This window comes from Nerophis lumbriciformis, linkage group LG16 (genome assembly GCF_033978685.3).
Source record: "Nerophis lumbriciformis linkage group LG16, RoL_Nlum_v2.1, whole genome shotgun sequence".
Lineage (NCBI taxonomy): Eukaryota > Metazoa > Chordata > Actinopteri > Syngnathiformes > Syngnathidae > Nerophis > Nerophis lumbriciformis.
The window spans coordinates 5,909,599-5,931,262 of record NC_084563.2 but is presented as its reverse complement, the minus strand read 5'-3'; the positions used below and the strand labels follow the sequence as shown (position 1 = coordinate 5,931,262).

Sequence of the window (21,664 nt, the reverse complement as noted above, 5' to 3'; positions counted from 1 at the left end):
GAAAGGGCATGTTCACCACTGTGTTACATGGCCTTTCCTTTTAAACAACACTCAGTAAACGTTTGGGAACTGAGGAGACACATTTTTGAAGCTTCTCAGGTGGAATTCTTTCCCATTCTTGCTTGATGTACAGCTTAAGTTGTTCAACAGTCCGGGGTTCTACGTTGTGCTATTTTAGGCTTCATAATGCGCCACACATTTTCAATGGGAGACAGGTCTGGACTGCAGGCGGGCCAGTCTAGTACCCGCACTCTTTTACTATGAAGCCACGTTGATGTAACACGTGGCTTGCTGAAATAAGCAGGGGCGTCCATGGTAACGTTGCTTGGATGGCAACATATGTTGCTCCAAAACCTGTATGTACCTTTCAGCATTAATGGTGCCTTCACAGATGTGTAAGTTACCCATGTCTTGGGCACTAATACACCCCCATACCATCACACATGTTGCCTTTTACACTTTGCGCCTATAACAATCCGGATGGTTCTTTTCCTCTTTGGTCCGGAGGACACGACGTCCACAGTTTCCAAAAACAATTTGAAATGTGGACTCGTCAGACCACGGAACACTTTCCCACTTTGTATCAGTCCATCTTAGATGAGCTCAGGCCCAGCGAAGCCGACGGCGTTTCTGGGTGTTGTTGATAAACGGTTTTCGCCTTGCATAGGAGAGTTTTAACTTGCACTTACAGATGTAGCGACCAACTGTAGTTACTGACAGTGAGTTTCTGAAGTGTTCCTGAGCCCATGTGGTGATATCCTTTACACACTGATGTCGCTTGTTGATGCAGTACAGCCTGAGGGATGGAAGGTCACGGGCTTAGCAGCTTACGTGCAGTGATTTCTCCAGATTCTCTGAACCCTTTGATGATATTACGGAGCGTAGATGGTGAAATCCCTAAATTCCTTGCAATAGCTGGTTGAGAAAGGTCTTTCTTAAACTGTTCAACAATTTGCTCACGCATTTGTTGACAAAGTGGTGACCCTCGCCCCATCCTTGTTTGTGAATGACTGAGCATTTCATGGAATCTAATTTTATACCCAATCATGGCACCCACCTGTTCCCAATTTGCCTGTTCACCTGTGGGATGTTCCAAATAAGTGTTTGATGAGCATTCCTCAACTTTATCAGTATTTATTGTCATTGTATTCCGTTTATATTTACATCCAACACAATTTCCCAACTCATATGGAAACGGGGTTTGTACATGGCACAACGTTACATAGTGATACTAACAACTATACATATAATGCACCAACTTGGTATATTTACTATATTCATAGTTAGTACATTCATATAATAATAAATTTATTATATATATATATATGTGTATATATATATATATATATATATATATATATATATATATATATATATATATACATGAGAGGGACAAGCGGTAGAAAATGGGTGGATGGATTATATATATATATATATATATATATATATATACATATATATATATATATATATATATATATATATATATATATATATATATATATATATATATATATATATATATATATAATAAATGTATTATTATATAAAAATACTAACTATGAATATAATGAATATACCACATTGGTGAATTATATGTATTGTTGTTAGTACCACTATGTACTAACTTTGACTGTATTATTAATAAGTTTATATTTATAATGAATGTACTATAGTTTGTAGATATTTTCATAATACACACGGCCATTAGTATGCATTCAGGTAATACATACATTCAGTTAGTAGTACAGACAACCATAATACACACGGTGTATTCATAATCATAGTACATATATATTCATAGCTAGAACATTGTACACTCATTGTTAATAAATACATTCATAGTACATACAATCATAATAAGTACACATATGTATAATACACACCGTACTAGTTACGACATACATTCATAGTTAGTGTATACAGTAATAGTACATACATTCATAGTTCGTATATACGATAATGGTAATGGTTATATGTACAAACTACACAATTCATAGTTTGTACATAAATCCATCATTTAATTAAATACATTCACAGTTAGTGCATTAATTCATAGATTGTATGTATTATAATAAATACAATCATAATTAATACATACATTCACACTTAGTACACACATTCATAGTTGGTACATATATTCACAATTGGTACATATATACATACATCGTTATTACATATATTCATAATTAATACATACAGTCACAGTACACACATTGGTTTTAGTAATACTTACTTTTAGTACTTATATTCATAGCTTGAATACACGTTAGTTGTACATATATTGTTAGAACATAAAGTACATTCATTGTGTTTTTGTGTATATTCATAGTTAATACATACATTGTCATAGTACACACCTTAGTAATACTTATACTCATAGTTAGGACTTATATTAATTTCTAGTATTTACAGTCATGGTACATACAGTGGTAGTGCATCTGGTCATAGTTAGTACGTGTAGTTATTACTCGTTAGAAGTTATATTCATAGTTGGTGTAAACATTAATCAAACATGTAATCATAGTTAGTACTTATATTTATACAGTCATAGCACATACATTATTAGTACATATATTCATAGCTGCTACTTAAATTCACAACCAGTATATATAATCAAACAACATATGTTGTTAGTGCACATATTCATAGTTACTGCATACATTATTAGAACATATATTCATAACTAGCATATAGTCATAGTACATACATTACTAGTACATATATTCATAGTGCATTCATTGTGGTTAGTACTAACTCCATACTTAACTACTCATATATACAGTTATAGTACATACAATACTAGTACATATATTCATAGTGCATACATTGTAGTTAGTACTAACTCCATACATAACTACTCATATATACAGTTATAGTACATACATTACTAGTACATATATTCATAGTGCATACATTGTAGTTAGTACTAACTCCATACATAACTACTCATATATATAGTTATAGTACATACATTACTAGTACATATATTCATAGTGCATACATTGTAGTTAATACTAACTCCATACATAACTACTCATATATACAGTCTTAGTACATACATTATTAGTACATATATTCATAGTGCATACATTGTAGTTAGTACTAACTCCATACATAACTACTCATATATAGTCATAGTACATACATTACTAGTACATATATTCATAGTGCATACATTATAGTTAGTACTAACTCCATACATAACTACTCATATATAGTCATAGTACATACATTACTAGTACATATATTCATAGTGCATACATTATAGTTAGTACTAACTCCATACATAACTACTCATATATACAGTCATGGTACATACATTATGTGTACATATATTCATAGTGCATACATTGTAGTTAGTACTAACTCCATACATAACTACTCATATATACAGCGATAGTACATACATTACTAGTACATATATTCGTAGTGCATACATTGTAGTTAGTACTAACTCCATACATAACTACTCATATATACAGTTATAGTACATACATTACTAGTACATATATTCATAGTGCATACATTGTAGTTAGTACTAACTCCATACATAACTACTCATATATACAGTCATAGTACATACATTACTAGTACATATATTCATAGTGCATACATTGTAGTTAGTACTAACTCCATACATAACTACTCATATATACAGTTATAGTACATACATTACTAGTACATATATTCATAGTGCATACATTGTAGTTAGTACTAACTCCATACATAACTACTCATATATACAGTTATAGTACATACATTACTAGTACATATATTCATAGTGCATACATTGTAGTTAGTACTAACTCCATACATAACTAATCATATATACAGTTTTAGTACATACATTACTAGTACATATATTCATAGTGCATACATTGTAGTTAGTACTAACTCCATACATAACTACTCATATATACAGTTATAGCACATACATTACTAGTACATATATTCATAGTGCATACATTGTAGTTAGTACTAACTCCATACATAACTACTCATATATACAGTCATAGCACATACATTACTAGTACATATATTCATAGTACATACATTGTAGTTAGTACTAACTCCATACATAACTACTCATATATACAGTCATAGTACATACATTACTAGTACATATATTCATAGTGCATACATTGTAGTTAGTACTAACTCCATACATAACTAATCATATATAGTCATAGTACATACATTACTAGTACATATATTCATAGTGCATACATTGTAGTTAGTACTAACTCCATACATAACTACTCATATATACAGTTATAGTACATACATTATTAGTACATATATTCATAGTGCATACATTGTCGTTAGTACTAACTCTATACATAACTACTCATATATACAGTTATAGCACATACATTATTAGTACATATATTCATAGTGCATACATTGTCGTTAGTACTAACTCTATACATAAGTACTCATATATACAGTTATAGTACATACATTACTAGTACATATATTCATAGTGCATACATTGTAGTTAGTACTAACTCCATACATAAGTACTCATATATACAGTTATAGTACATACATTACTAGTACATATATTCATAGTACATACATTACTAGTACATATATTCATAGTGCATACATTGCAGTTAGTACTAACTCCATACATAACTACTCATATATACAGTCATAGTACATACATTACTAGTACATATATTCATAGTGCATACATTGTAGTTAGTACTAACTCCATACATAACTACTCATATATAGTTATAGTACATACATTACTAGTACATATATTCATAGTGCATACATTGTAGTTAGTACTAACTCCATATATAACTACTCATATATACAGTCATAGTACATACAGTATTAGTACATATATATCCATGGTTAGTACACATAGTTAGAAGCTATATTACTTATGTACAGTCATAGTATATACATAATGTGTACATATATATCCATGGTTAGAAGCTATGTACAGTCATAGTATGTATGTGAGTAAATATCTGACCCTTGCTGGCGTCCTCGGATCCTGCTGTGAGTCAACACCGCCTGGTAAGGAGACCTGGCCGCACACAAGCTCCACATCACAAGCACCAGCAGCACACATTCTTTCATTTTCACTCAACACCTTCTTCTTTCTTTCCTTCTTCTTGTCCTTCCTTCACCTTTTCTTCTCCTTCTTCACCTTTTTTGTTCTACACGTTTCTTGTCTTTCTTCTTCTGCACGTTTTCTTCTTCTTCTTCTTCTACACGTTTCTCCTTCCTCTTCTTCTTCACCTTTTTTCTTCTTCTTCACCTTTTTTCTTCTCCTCCACGTGTTTTCTTCTTCTTTCCTCACGTTTCTCGTTGCGCGGCTTCTCTCATCTCACATTTATTGAAGAGTCGGGAGGGGGCGTGGCTTTCCGTGTCAGTGGGCGGGGTCTTCTTCCCTGCACAAAAAAAACAACTTTTCCTTCTTATTCCTTCTTATTAGGGTATTAAGCCGGCAATACTGTATCGATTGATACCAAAATATTGCCAATACTGGTGACACTTTTTACTTTAATTTTTTGAAATTATTTTGTGATTTTCACCTGTAGTTTGTTCATCATAATTATAATCACAATCAAACATTGGATTTTGTATGTACAGCATATGGTTTTTGTAACAAATATATTTAGGAACAATTTAATCTAATAATTAATTTAAGCCAATTAGGAAATAACAACAAAATCAAAGAAACAGTGACATTTATTGAGTGTCTTATTAACATTTTATTAGCTTTTTATTTGTATTTTATTAGCATTTTATTTGTATCTTATTAGGCTTTTATTAGCATTTTATCAGCTTTTTATTTGTATTTTGTTAGCATTTTATTAGTATTTTATTAGACTTTTATTAGCTTTTTATTTGTATTTTATTAGTATTTTATTAGACTTTTATTAGCATTTTTATAAGTATTTCCATGGCAATTTTCAGTCTAAAGCCCTATAGCAATATATTTTGTGATTTTCACCTGTAATTTGTTCATCATAATTATAATCACAATCAAACATTGGATTTTGTATGTACAGCATATGGTTTTTGTAACAAATATATTTAGGAACAATTTAATCTAATAATTAATTTAAGCCAATTAGGAAATAACAACAAAATCAAAGAAACAGTGACATTTATTGAGTGTTTTATTAGCATTTTATTAGCATTTTATTAGTATTTTATTAGCATTTTATTCGTATTTTATTAGGCTTTATTAGCATTTTTATTAGCTTTTTATTTGCATTTTATTAGTATTTTATTAGACTCTTATTAGCATTTTTATAAGTATTTTATTAGGCTTTATTAGCTTTTTATTTGTATTTTATTAGTATTTTATTAGACTTTCATTAGCATTTTTATAAGTATTTCCATGGCAATTTTCAGTCTAAAGCCCTATAACAATATATTTTGTGATTTTCACCTGTAATTTGTTCATCATAATTATAATCACAATCAAACATTGGATTTTATATGTACAGTATATGTTGTTGTTTTTTAACAAATATATTTAGGAACAATTTAATCTAATAATTTATTTAAGCCAATTAGGAAATAACAACAAAATCAAGAAAACAGTGACATATATTGAGTGTCTTATTTGCATTTTATTAGCATTTTATTAGTTTTTTATTTGTATTTTATTAGCATTTTATTAGGCTTTTATTAGCTTTTTATTTGTATTTTATCATCATTTTATTAGTATTTTTATTAGACTTTTATTAGCATTTGTATAAGTATTTCCATGGCCATTTTCAGTCTAAAAGCCCGATAGCAATATTTTTCTAGCTAGTTATACATAAATATGTGGACTAAATAGAGTAAAAACAGTTTAAAGGTAACATTTGACACACTAGTAAAGATTGATGCCAACTATTGCCAATACTGGTGACACTTTTTACTTTAATTTTTTGAAATTATTTTGTGATTTTCACCTGTAATTTGTTCATCATAATTATAATCACAATCAAACATTGGATTTTGTATGTACAGCATATAGTTTTTGTAACAAATATATTTAGGAACAATTTAATCTAATAATTAATTTAAGCCAATTAGGAAATAACAACAAAATCAAAGAAACAGTGACAATTATTGAGTGTCTTATTAGCATTTTTTAGGCTTTTATTTGTATATTATTAGTATTTTATTAGGCTTTTATTAGCATTTTATTAACTTTTTATTTGTATTTTATTAGCATTTTATTTGTATTTTATTAGCATTTTATTAGTATTTTATTAGACTTTTATTAGCAAGTATTTCCATGGCAATTTTTAGTCTAAAGCCCTACTGCAATATTTTTCTAGCTAGTTATACATAAATATGTGGACTAGATAGAGTAAAAACAGTTTAAAGGTAACATTTGACACACTAGTAAAGATTGATACCAACTATTGCCAATACTGGTGACACTTTTTACTTTAATTTTTTGAAATTATTTTGTGATTTTCACCTGTAGTTTGTTCATCATAATTATAATCACAATCAAACATTGGATTTTGTATGTACAGTATATGTTTTTTTTTAACAAATATATTTAGGAACAATTGAATCTAATAATTAATTTAAGACTATTAGGAAATAACAACAAAATCAAAGAAACAGTGACATTTATTGAGTGTCTTATTAGCATTTTATTAGTATATTATTAGCATTTTATTCGTATTTTATTAGGCTTTATTAGCATTTTATTAGCTTTTTATTTGCATTTTATTAGTATTTTATTAGACTTTTATTAGCATTTTTATAAGTATTTTATCAGGCTTTATTAGCTTTTTATTTGTATTTTATTAGTATTTTATTAGACTTTTATTAGCATTTTTATAAGTATTTCCATGGCAATTTTCAGTCTAAAGCCCTATAACAATATATTTTGTGATTTTCACCTGTAATTTGTTCATCATAATTATAATCACAATCAAACATTGGATTTTATATGTACAGTATATGTTGTTTTTTTAAACAAATATATTTAGGAACAATTTAATCTAATAATTTATTTAAGCCAATTAGGAAATAACAACAAAATCAAAGAAACAGTGACATTTATTAAGTGTCTTATTAGCATTTTATTAGCTTTTTATTTGTATTTTATTAGCATTTTATTAGTATTTTATTAGGCTTTTGTTAACATTTTATTAGCTTTTTATTTGTATTTTATTATTATTTTATTAGACTTTTATTAGCATTTGTATAAGTATTTCCATGGCAATTTTCAGTCTAAAGCCCTATAGCAATATTTTTCTAGCTAGTCATACATAAATATGTGGACTAAATAGAGTAAAAACAGTTTAAAGGTAACATTTGACACACTAGTAAAGATTGATACCAACTATTGCCAATACTGGTGACACTTTTTACTTTAATTTTTTGAAATTATTTTGTGATTTTCACCTGTAGTTTGTTCATCATAATTATAATCACAATCAAACATTGGATTTTGTATGTACAGTATATGTTTTTTTTTAACAAATATATTTAGGAACAATTTAATCTAATAATTAATTTAAGTTAATTAGGAAATAACAACAAAATCAAAGAAACAGTGACATTTATTGAGTGTTTTATTAGTATTTTATTAGCATTTTATTCGTATTTTATTAGGCTTTATTAGCATTTTATTAGCTTTTTATTTGCATTTTATTAGTATTTTATTAGACTTTTATTAGCATTTTTATAAGTATTTTATTAGGCTTTATTAGCTTTTTATTTGTATTTTATTAGTATTTTATTAGACTTTTATTAGCATTTTTATAAGTATTTCCATGGCAATTTTCAGTCTAAAGCCCTATAACAATATATTTTGTGATTTTCACCTGTAATTTGTTCATCATAATTATAATCACAATCAAACATTGGATTTTATATGTACAGTATATGTTGTTTTTTTTAACAAATATATTTAGGAACAATTTAATCTAATAATTTATTTAAGCCAATTAGGAAATAACAACAAAATCAAGAAAACAGTGACATATATTGAGTGTCTTATTTGCATTTTATTAGCATTTTATTAGTTTTTTATTTGTATTTTATTAGCATTTTATTAGGCTTTTATTACCTTTTTATTAGCTTTTTAATTTGTATTTTATCATCATTTTATTAGTATTTTTATTAGACTTTTATTAGCATTTTTAAAAGTATTTCCATGGCCATTTTCAGTCTAAAGCCCTATAGCAATATTTTTCTAGCTAGTTATACATAAATATGTGGACTAAATAGAGTAAAAACAGTTTAAAGGTATTTACAAATATTGAACACCCGTCAAGGTGTCCAAAGTGCTAATTATTTTTTAACAGGTAATTTTTTTTTTTAACATTATTATTCCTTCTTATTATATCTCAGACGTTCTTATGTATTTTTTTTACTCCCTCAGTGCACAAATGGTAGGGTATTACGTGTTGGGCGATACTGTATCGATTGATACCAACTATTGCCAATACTGGTGCCACTTTTTACTTTAGTTTTTTTAAATGATTTTTGTGATTTTCACCTGTAATTTGTTCATCATAATTATAATCACAATCAAACATTGGATTTAAAATTTTATATGTACAGGATATGTTTTTTTTTTTTAAAACAAATACATTTAGGAACAATTTAATCTAATAATTTATTTAAGCCAATTAGGAAATAACAACAAAATCAAAGAAACAGTGACATTTATTGAGTGTCTTATTAGCATTTTTTTAGGCTTTTATTTGTGTTTTAATAGCATTTTATTAGTATTTTATTAGGCTTTTATTTGCTTTTTATTTGTATATTATTAGTATTTTATTAGACTTTTATTAGCATTTTTATAAGTTTTTCCATGGCAATTTTCAGTCTAAAGCCCTATAGCAAAATATTGAACACCCGTCAAGGTGTCCAAAGTGCTAATTATTTTTTGACAGCTAATTATTTTTTTTAACAGCTCGCTGCACATTCTAGTACAAAATACTATTTAGAAAAAACAAAACATAAAACAGTGGAATAAAAGCTGAAACTGTCACTCGAACCCGCCTTTCATCGCCAGCACCTCTGTTGGCAGCACGCCAGGATGCGCCCCTGCTCGCGCTCGGTGTCTCATGCCCACGCAACGGCGAAGCTGCAGGCAATCAGCAATCTGCGCACTGGGGACTAATCAAAACGAGCAGCATAAAGACCAGCGGACCCATGGAGCCTACGCCGGAACATAGTTTCTCTTTGCAGTAAGCATCCCGTCTATGGCTTGCCCTCCTGCGTACTTGCTCTCCCCTTGTTACCTCTTTGTCCTGTGTCTCATGTCCTTTGTGTTCTCCACAGTGTCCTTCCTGTTCCCCGTGATCGAGTTGTGTATCTCCACTTCCAATCTAGATTTTGTACTGCCTCCCTCGATCCTCGACCCCTGCCCTGCCAACGGAGGTGCCGGCAGGCCCAGCTGCCGGAGAAAAGCGGGACAGGTACTGGTATGGGAACCAGTCCGGGTGCAGGTCCTGGTCTGGTTTGATTGATTGATTGATTGAAACTTTTATTAGTAGATTGCACAGTACAGTACATATTCTCCGTACAATTGACCACAAAATGGTAACACCCGAATAAGTTTTTCAACTTGTTGAAGTCGGGGTCCACGCTAATCAATTCATGGTACAAATATATACTATCAGCATAATACAGTCATCACACAAGTTAATCATCAGAGTATATGGTATATACTCTGATGCCGTGGAGCGTGTGCTGGGTCGGGGACCAGTCCTGGAGCGTCTGGTTGGTGGGTGCGGCCAGGCAAACCGAAAGACCGGTGGTAGCGGTCTTGCTGGCCGCAGCTGTGCTACCCCACCAGCACAGCCGTCAGTACCACCCCCCCTCCGACAGCGGATGCCAGACGTTTCCTGTTGACTGAGGAACAGTCACTGAGGGTGGGAGGAGGGTGTCCAGGCGGTGGGTAAATTTATTTTCCACAATATCACCGCTAAACATTCCCCTCCAAGATAGGCGATCAGAACTAGAAAAATTCTCCTGGGTGGAGTGAAAAAAAGAAAAAGACATCTTGAGTGGCAAAAAAAAGTCACTAGGGGCGGGGCTAAAGTCACTGGGAGCGAGGCTAAGGAAAAACTGTGCCGTCAGGTCCTTATATTTAATTTGGCCGGAACTTACTGTTATGTGTACAGGGGGAGTAGTGACGGCACAGTTCCACAAGGGGGTGAGGTGGAGGGCCGGGGTTTAGGTGGGCGGGAATGGGGGGGCGGGGTTTGGTGGTAGCGGGGGGTGTATAGTGTAGCGTCCCGGAAGAGTTAGTGCTGTGTTTATGTTGTGTTACGGTGCGGATGTTCTCCCGAAATGTGTTTGTCATTCTTGTTTGGTGTGGGTTCACAGTGTGGCGCAAATTTGTAACAGTGTTAAAGTTGTTTATACGGCCACCCTCAGTGTGACCTGTATGGGTGTTGATCAAGTATGCATTGCATTCGCTTGTGTGTATTTAAAAGCCGCATATATTATGTGACAGGGTTTGTATGGAGAAAAAGCGGGCGTGACGACAGATTGCAGAGGCACGCCCCCAATATTGTTGTCCGGGTGGAAATCGGGAGAAATTCGGGAGAATGGGTGCCCCGGGAGATTTTCGGGAGGGGCACTGAAATTCGGGAGTCTCCCGGGAAAATCGGGAGGGTTGGCAAGTATGGTGCCGGCAGAAAAGCGGGTTCGAGCCCGCGCCGTGACATTTTAGTGGACAAAAATATGCTTTTGGAAACAAGTTAGCTTAGCAAACACATGAAACCACTTCCTGGGACACTGGGTCATGTGACAACCACTTTCTGGGATACTGGGTCACCTGACAACCACTTCCTGGGACACTGGGTCACGTGACAACCACTTCCTGGGATACTGGGCATACTTGCCAACCTTGAGACCTCCGATTTCGGGGGGTGGGGGGTGGGGCTTGGTCGGGGGTGGGGCGGGGGTGTGGTTGGGGGCGTGGTTAAGATATATATATATATAAGAAATACTTGACTTTCAGTGAATTCTAGCTATACATATATATATATATTTTATTACATACAGTATATATATATATATATATATATATATATATATATATATATATATATATATATATATATATATATGTATACATATATATATATATATATATATATATATATATATATATATATATATATATATATATATATATATATATATATATATATATATATATAAAAATAAATAAAATACTTGAATTTCAGTGTTCATTTATTTACACATTTACACACACATAACACTCATCTACTCATTGTTGAGTTAAGGGTTGAATTGTCCATCCTTGTTCTATTCTCTGTCACTATTTCAGAACACACACATTATACAAATATACATTATAAAATCAATAAGAAAACGGGAGCTCTAATTTGGGAGTCTGAATTAGGATCAGAAGTTCCTATATAAACATTGCGCACTCACGTCGCCTTTTTGTATTGATTACTGCAGCTGTGCACTGGATTCATTCACAAATACAAACTGCAACTCACAAACACTTTAGAGTTAGGCTCCACCATCAGAATGTGTACTTAAACCTATAAAGATCACATGGATATTATTCAGTGAGTTGATTCACCAAAACTAACCTGTTATACAGGAGGAAAAAGCACACGGGACGTTTCAATTGTTCACAGACTGGTCGCGTTCATCAGAATGACAAGACACTTCCGGTCTGCAGGTGATAGCATTCAATTGGGAAGAAACGCCCTACTGCCCCCTACTGATCAATGTGAATACTGATACATGTGTAATGACAGCTCCAAAAACGAATTCAAACCACAAAATAAAATAAATAAATCAACACAAAAATGTGACACATTATGGGTGGGTCACATATGCATGTACAGTAGATGGCAGTATTGTCCTGTTTAAAAGTGTCACAACATTGCTGTTTACGGCAGACGAACTGCTTTACGGGTGACGAAAACTTGACTGCTGTTGGTGTGTGTTGTTACCGCGCTGGGAGGACGTTAATGAAACTGCCTAACAATAAACCCACATAAGAAACCAATAACTCGCCCTCGATCATTAGCTGTTTATATGGTGGGAATAGCGGACGTGAGAACAGGCTGTCAACACGTCACTCAGGTCCGCATGGAGCAGGAGGGGGCGTGGCCTCCAGCTCCGCCTGAATTTCGGGAGATTTTCGGGAGAAAATTTTGTCCCGGGAGGTTTTCGGGAGAGGCGCTGAATTTCGGGAGTCTCCCGGTGTCACGTTCAAACACAGAGGACATCTATTAAACAAGACAAAAGGCAAGGAATCAAACAGAGACAGAATTCAATTTGGACTCAATATTGAGGAGAGACATGGCCACTGCACTCTCTGCACAGTCCTGCACCACGCTCTGACGAAGAAGGTTTTCGTCTCCTCTTTATTACAATATTCAATGTTCACGCACCAACACATGTCACAGCAGGAATGGGAAGTATGTAAAACAGTCATTGTTTTCGGTCTCATTGAAGTCCAAGAAGAGGATTTCTCGGGCTTGGGCTCTTCTTGGATCCAGCTGGGGCAGGTGTTGGAGGACAATGGATAACCCCTCCCGTCAGGCCCGGCCCTAACCAATCTGGCGCCCTCGGCAAGATTTTAGGTGGCGTCCCCCCACATCGGCAGTGAAGTGTATATACTCACAAGAACCCGAATAGCTTTGTCTTTGACCTTTTTTTTTTTTTACTTACAACTATACCTAATATATAAAGGGGTGGAAAAGTGACTATTACCTGCAGGGCAAACATTAGCTGACCAGAAGGCAATAATGTAAACAAAAAACACCTGCTTAAAAGATCTAATACAAATGTCCCTGAGGAATGTAAGGTGGGAGTACTGTAATTACCTAACGTTACATTATTATTTTCCATAACAATTTAGCCCCCTCCACAATATTAACCCGACGTTAAAACAGAACTAGCTATTTATTGATTAGCAATTGCCGAATCATGTAACATTAGCTTAATGCTAAAAAGCCAGGTTACTATCACATTCTGTAACAGACAAATAATTTCATGTAGGCTAATGTTACCTACCTGCTACCTCTGTCTTTTCTCGTTTCTCCTCCTCTTCTTTTCTCTTGTTTCTTCCCTGGGCACCTGACAGTTTTGGCCATTTTGACATCTTGTGTTGATTTTTTGATGTGGTGACGTCCAAAAAGAGTCATGATACGGGAAGGGAGGGGGCGCACCGTGCGGAGGGAGGAGGGGGGGGGGGGGGGGGGGGGGGGGCGTAATGTTGTAACAAATAATATTTCTATTAAATAGGCTTTACTTTGCATTTTAATTAACGTGAGATTATTTTTTTGTATTTAGAAATAATAGTAACAACTTTTTTTTTTTTTTTTTTTTTTTTTTCTCCAACATTTGTGGCACTGGCATGGCGCCCCCTGATGGACGGCGCCCTTAGCATTTGCCTATACGGCCTATGCCACGGGCCGGCCCTGCCTCCCGTCTCCTGACCACAGCAACTTCAAGAGGGCAGCGGGTCGTAAATAGCGTTGACCTCGGTTACCAAATAGTTGGAAGAGAGTTTGTGAAATACTTCAGAGAGAGTTCGTTTAACACTTCAAAGAGAGTTCCTCTGGAAGTTGAGCGGATCCTGCCATCTGTCCGTGTTGAAATCACAGTGGCGTTTCACGAGCCTTTCTTCCTCTTGTTAGGCCTCGAAAGACAGCATTCATAATACAACGTTTCTTTTGTGATAACTTACAAACAATTATTGCAACACCCGGAAAATCCGGGAGGGTTGGCAAGTATGATGCCGGGTCACCTGACAACCACTTCCACATGTTTCATCACTGCAGCTGCCATGGGGTTGTGTGCATGACACACACACACACACACACACACACACACACACACACACACACACACACACACACACACACACACACACACACACACACAAAACGGTTGCTTATTTTGACAAGAGAGTGAGACTGGTGCATTTTGTCCAAGTGAAAGAGTGGTGGAAAAGAATGTCCCTTCAGAAAGCAAACAGCGTTAGTAAAGTCAACACTGCTGACACTTGATGACTTCAACACATTCGATGACTTCAGCGCATTCGATGACTTCAGCACATTTCTGTGGTCAAACAGGTGAAGAAGACCTCAGACACACAAAGCAGACTCAAGTATCAGCACTAAAACTTTGGCCTCCATAAACAAACGCAGATCTCGTCTCGCACGGCAGCTCAGTCCCAGACAAAAAATAAATAGCAAGGAGTTGTGTGCTCTCACAATACTGTAACAATAATAGTCACAATAATATTCATCCATCAACTCAATACACATTTGTTTATAAACAACCAAAGCACCGCAGTGCTGTACAGAGAATAAGAATGTTACACAGAAATAAAAGAATTACATTGTCATGTTATAACATATACATATATGCATAATCAATAGTTAGCATATTGCACATCATTAAAAGTTATCAAGTTATATATAATAAATAGCTAGCATATTACACATCATTAAAATGTATCAAGTTATACATAATAAATAGTTAGCATATTACACAGAATGAAAAGTTATCAAGTTATACATAATAAATAGTTAGCATATTACACATCATTAAAAGTTATGAATTTATACATAATAAATAGTTAGCATATTACACATCATTAAAAGTTATCAAGTTAAACATAATAAATCATTAGCATATTACACATCATTAAAAGGTATCAAGTTATACATAATAAATAGTTAGCATATTACACATCATTAAAAGTTATGAATTTATACATAATAAATAGTTAGCATATTACACATCATTAAAAGTTATCAAGTTAAACATAATAAATAATTAGCATATTACACATCATTAAAAGGTATCAAGTTATACATAATAAATAGTTAGCATATTACACATCATTAAAAGTTATGAATTTATACATAATAAATAGTTAGCATATTACACATCATTAAAAGGTATCAAGGTATACATAATAAATAGTTAGCATGTTACAAAGCATTAAAAGTTATCAAGTTATGCATAATAAATAGTTAGCATATTACACATCATTAAAAGGTATCAAGTTATACGTAATAAATAGTTAGCATATTACACATCATTAAAAGTTATCAAGTTATATATAGCCCTGCGATGAGGTGGCGACTTGTCCAGGGTGTACCCCGCCTTCCGCCCGATTGTAGCTGAGATAGGCTCCAGCGCCCCCCGCGACCCCAAAGGGAATAAGCGGTAGAAAATGGATGGATGGATGGAAGTTATATATAATAAATAGTTAGCATATTACACAGAATGAAAAGTTATCAAGTTATACATAATAAATAGTTAGCATATTACACAGAATGAAAAGTTATGAAGTTGTACATAATAGTTAGCATATTACACAGAATGAAAAGTTATCAAGTTAAACATAATAAATAATTAGCATATTACACATCATTAAAAGGTATCAAGTTATATATAATAAATAGTTAGCATATTACACATCATTAAAAGGTATCAAGTTATATATAATAAATAGTTAGCATATTACACATCATTAAAAGTGATCAAGTTATACATAATAAATAGTTAGCATATTACACATCATTAAAAGTTATCAAGTTATGCATAATAAATAGTTAGCATATTACACATCATTAAAAGTAATGAAGTTATATATAATAAATAGTTAGCATATTACACATCATTAAAAGTTATCAAGTTATACATAATAAATAGTTAGCATATTACACATCATTAAAAGGTATCAAGTTATACATAATAAATAGTTGGCATATTACACATCATTAAAAGGTATCAAGTTATATATAATAAATAGTTAGCATATTACACATCATTAAAAGTTATCAAGTTATACATAATAAATAGTTAGCATATTACACATCATTAAAAGTTATTAAGTTAAACATAATAAATAGTTAGCATATTACACATCATTAAAAGGTATCAAGTTATACATAATAAATAGTTAGCATATTACACATCATTAAAAGGTATCAAGTTATACATAATAAATAGTTAGCATATTACACATCATTAAAAGGTATCAAGTTATACATAATATATAGTTAGCATATTACACATCATTAAAAGGTATCAAGGTATACATAATAAATAGTTAGCATATTACACAGAATGAAAAGTTATCAAGTTATACATAATAGTTAGCATATTACATATCATTCAAAGTTATCATGTTAAACATAATAAATAGTTAGCATATTAAACATCATTAAAATGTATCAAGTTATACATAATAAATAGTTAGCCTTCTACACAGAATGAAAAGTTATCAAGTTATACATAATAGTTAGCATATTACACATCATTCAAAGTTATCACATTATACATGATAAATAGTTAACATATGCTATGAAGTTATACATAATAAATAGTTAGCATATTACACATCATTAAAAGTTATGAAGTTATATGTCATAAATAGTTAGCATATTACACATCATTAAAAGTTATGAAGTTATATGTCATAAATAGTTAGCATATTACACAGAATGAAAAGTTATGAAGTTATACATAATAAATAGTTAGCATATAACACATCATTAAAAGTTATTAAGTTATACATAATAAATAGTTAGTATATTACACATCATTAAAAGTTATCAAGTTATACATAATAAATAGTTAGCATATTACACAGAATGAAAAGTTATCAAGTTATACATAATAAATAGTTAGCATATTACACATCATTAAAAGTTATCAAGTTATATATAATAAATTGTTAGCATATTACACATCATTAAAAGTTATCAAGTTATATATAATAAATAGTTAGCATATTACACATCATTAAAAGGTATCAAGTTATACATAATAAATAGTTAGCATATTACATATCATTAAAAGGTATCAAGTTATACATAATAAATAGTTAGCATACAACACATCATTAAAAGTTATCAAGTTAAACATAATAAATAGTTAGCATATAATACATCATTAAAAGTTATAAAGTTATATGTAATAAATAGTTAGCAAATAATCTAACAGTAGTTAGCATATTACACATCATTAAAAGGTATCAAGTTATACATAATAAATAGTTAGCATATTACACATCATTAAATGTTATGAAGTTATACATAATAAATAGCATATTACACATCATTAAAAGTTATCAAGTTATATATAATAAATAGTTAGCATATTACACATCATTAAAAGTTATGAAGTTATATGTCATAAATAGTTAGCATATTACACATCATTAAAAGTTATCAAGTTATACATAATAAATAGTTAGCATATTACACATCATTAAAAGTTATCAAGTTATATATAGTAAATAGTTAGCATATTAGACATCATTAAAAGGTATCAAGTTATACATAATAAATAGTTAGCATGTTACACAGCATTAAAAGTTATCAAGTTATATATAATAAGTAGTTAGCATATTACACAGAATGAAAAGTTATCAAGTTATACATAATAAATAGTTAGCATATAACACATCATTAAAAGTTATCAAGTTATACATAATAAATAGTTAGCATATTACACATCATTAAGAGGTATCAAGTTATATATAATAAATAGTTAGCATATTACACATCATTAAAAGGTATCAAGTTATACATAATAAATAGTTAGCATATTACACAGAATGAAAAGTTATCAAGTTATACATAATAAATAGTTAGCATATTACACATCATTAAAAGTTATCAAGTTATATATAATAAATAGTTAGCATATTACACATCATTAAAAGTTATCAAGTTATATATAATAAATAGTTAGCATACAACACATCATTAAAAGTTATCAAGTTATATATAATAAATAGTTAGCATATTACACATCATTAAAAGTTATGAAGTTATACATAATAAATAGTTAGCATATTACACATCATTAAAAGGTATCAAGTTATACATAATAAATAGTTAGCATATTACACATCATTAAAAGGTATCAAGTTATACATAATAAATAGTTAGCATATTACACATCATTAAAAGGTATCAAGTTATACATAATAAATAGTTAGCATATTACACATCATTAAAAGTTATTAAGTTAAACATAATAAATAGTTAGCATATTACACATCATTAAAAGGTATCAAGTTATATATAATAAATAGTTAGCATATTACACATCATTAAAAGTTATCAAGTTATATATAATAAATAGTTAGCATATTACACATCATTAAAAGTTATCAAGTTATATATAATAAATAGTTAGCATATTACACATCATTAAAAGTTATCAAGTTATGTATAATAAATAGCATATTACACATCATTAAAAGTTATGAAGTTATACATAATAAATAGTTAGCATATTACACATCATTAAAAGTTATGAAGTTATATATAATAAATAGTTAGCATATTACACATCATTAAAAGGTATCAAGTTATACATAATAAATAGTTAGCATATTACACATCATTCAAAGTTATCAAGTTATATATAATAAATAGTTAGCATATTACACATCATTAAAAGTTATCAAGTTATACATAATAAATAGTTAGCATATTACACATCATTAAAAGTTATCAAGTTATACATAATAAATAGTTAGCATATTACACATCATTAAAAGGTATCAAGTTATACATAATAAATAGTTAGCATATTACACATCATTAAAAGTTATTAAGTTAAACATAATAAATAGTTAGCATATTACACATCATTAAAAGGTATCAAGTTATATATAATAAATAGTTAGCATATTACACATCATTAAAAGTTATCAAGTTATATATAATAAATAGTTAGCATATTACACATCATTAAAAGTTATCAAGTTATATATAATAAATAGTTAGCATATTACACATCATTAAAAGTTATCAAGTTATGTATAATAAATAGCATATTACACATCATTAAAAGTTATGAAGTTATACATAATAAATAGTTAGCATATTACACATCATTAAAAGTTATGAAGTTATATATAATAAATAGTTAGCATATTACACATCATTAAAAGGTATCAAGTTATACATAATAAATAGTTAGCATATTACACATCATTCAAAGTTATCAAGTTATATATAATAAATAGTTAGCATATTACACATCATTAAAAGTTATCAAGTTATACATAATAAATAGTTAGCATATTACACATCATTAAAAGTTATCAAGTTATACATAATAAATAGTTAGCATATTACACATCATTAAAAGGTATCAAGTTATACATAATAAATAGTTAGCATATTACACATCATTCAAAGTTATCAAGTTATATATAATAAATAGTTAGCATATTACACATCATTAAAAGTTATCAAGTTATACATAATAAATAGTTAGCATATTACACATCATTAAAAGTTATTAAGTTAAACATAATAAATAGTTAGCATATTACACATCATTAAAAGGTATCAAGTTATATATAATAAATAGTTAGCATATTACACATCATTAAAAGTTATCAAGTTATACATAATAAATAGTTAGCATATTACACATCATTAAAAGTTATTAAGTTAAACATAATAAATAGTTAGCATATTACACATCATTAAAAGTTATCAAGTTATACATAATAAATAGTTAGCATATTACACATCATTAAAAGTTATCAAGTTATACATAATAAATAGTTAGCATATTACACATCATTAAAAGTTATCAAGTTATATATAATAAATAGTTAGCATACAACACATCATTAAAAGTTATCAAGTTATATATAATAAATAGTTAGCATATTACACATCATTAAATGTTATGAAGTTATACATAATAAATAGCATATTACACATCATTAAAAGTTATCAAGTTATACATAATAAATAGTTAGCATATTACACATCATTAAAAGTTATGAATTTATACATAATAAATAGTTAGCATATTACACATCATTAAAAGTTATCAAGTTATACATAATAAATAGTTAGCATATTTCACATCATTAAAAGGTATCAAGTTATATATAATAAATAGTTAGCATATTACACATCATTAAAAGGTATCAAGTTATACATAATAAATAGTTAGCATATTACACATCATTAAAAGTTATCAAGTTATATATAATAAATAGTTAGCATATTACACATCATTAAAAGTTATGAAGTTATACATAATAAATAGTTAGCATATTACACATCATTAAAAGGTATCAAGTTATACATAATAAATAGTTAGCATATTACACATCATTAAAAGTTATCAAGTTATGCATAATAAATAGTTAGCATATTACACATCATTAAAAGTTATGAAGTTATACATAATAAATAGTTAGCATATTACACATCATTAAAAGTTATCAAGTTATATATAATAAATAGTTAGCATACAACACATCATTAAAAGTTATCAAGTTATATATAATAAATAGTTAGCATATTACACATCATTAAATGTTATGAAGTTATACATAATAAATAGCATATTACACATCATTAAAAGTTATCAAGTTATACATAATAAATAGTTAGCATATTACACATCATTAAAAGTTATGAATTTATACATAATAAATAGTTATCATATTACACATCATTAAAAGTTATGAAGTTATACATAATAAATAGTTAGCATATTTCACATCATTAAAAGGTATCAAGTTATATATAATAAATAGTTAGCATATTACACATCATTAAAAGGTATCAAGTTATACATAATAAATAGTTAGCATATTACACATCATTAAAAGTTATCAAGTTATATATAATAAATAGTTAGCATA

The 21,664-nt window shown here is 30.1% G+C and overlaps 1 protein-coding gene across 2 annotated transcripts in view; it reads right to left on the bottom strand.

Moving 5' to 3' along the window:
• The window catches only part of tgfbi (transforming growth factor, beta-induced), a 47,632-nt gene extending 42,312 nt beyond the window's left edge, over positions 1–5,320 (bottom strand). For both annotated transcript variants that reach the window (XM_061976540.1, XM_061976541.1), the window contains exon 1: positions 4,994–5,320. In XM_061976540.1, coding sequence (XP_061832524.1) covers positions 4,994–5,100 — 107 coding nt within the window. In that variant the 5' untranslated portion in view covers positions 5,101–5,320. The remainder of the gene's footprint in view (positions 1–4,993) is intronic.
• Between the last annotated feature and the right edge of the window lie 16,344 nt (positions 5,321–21,664).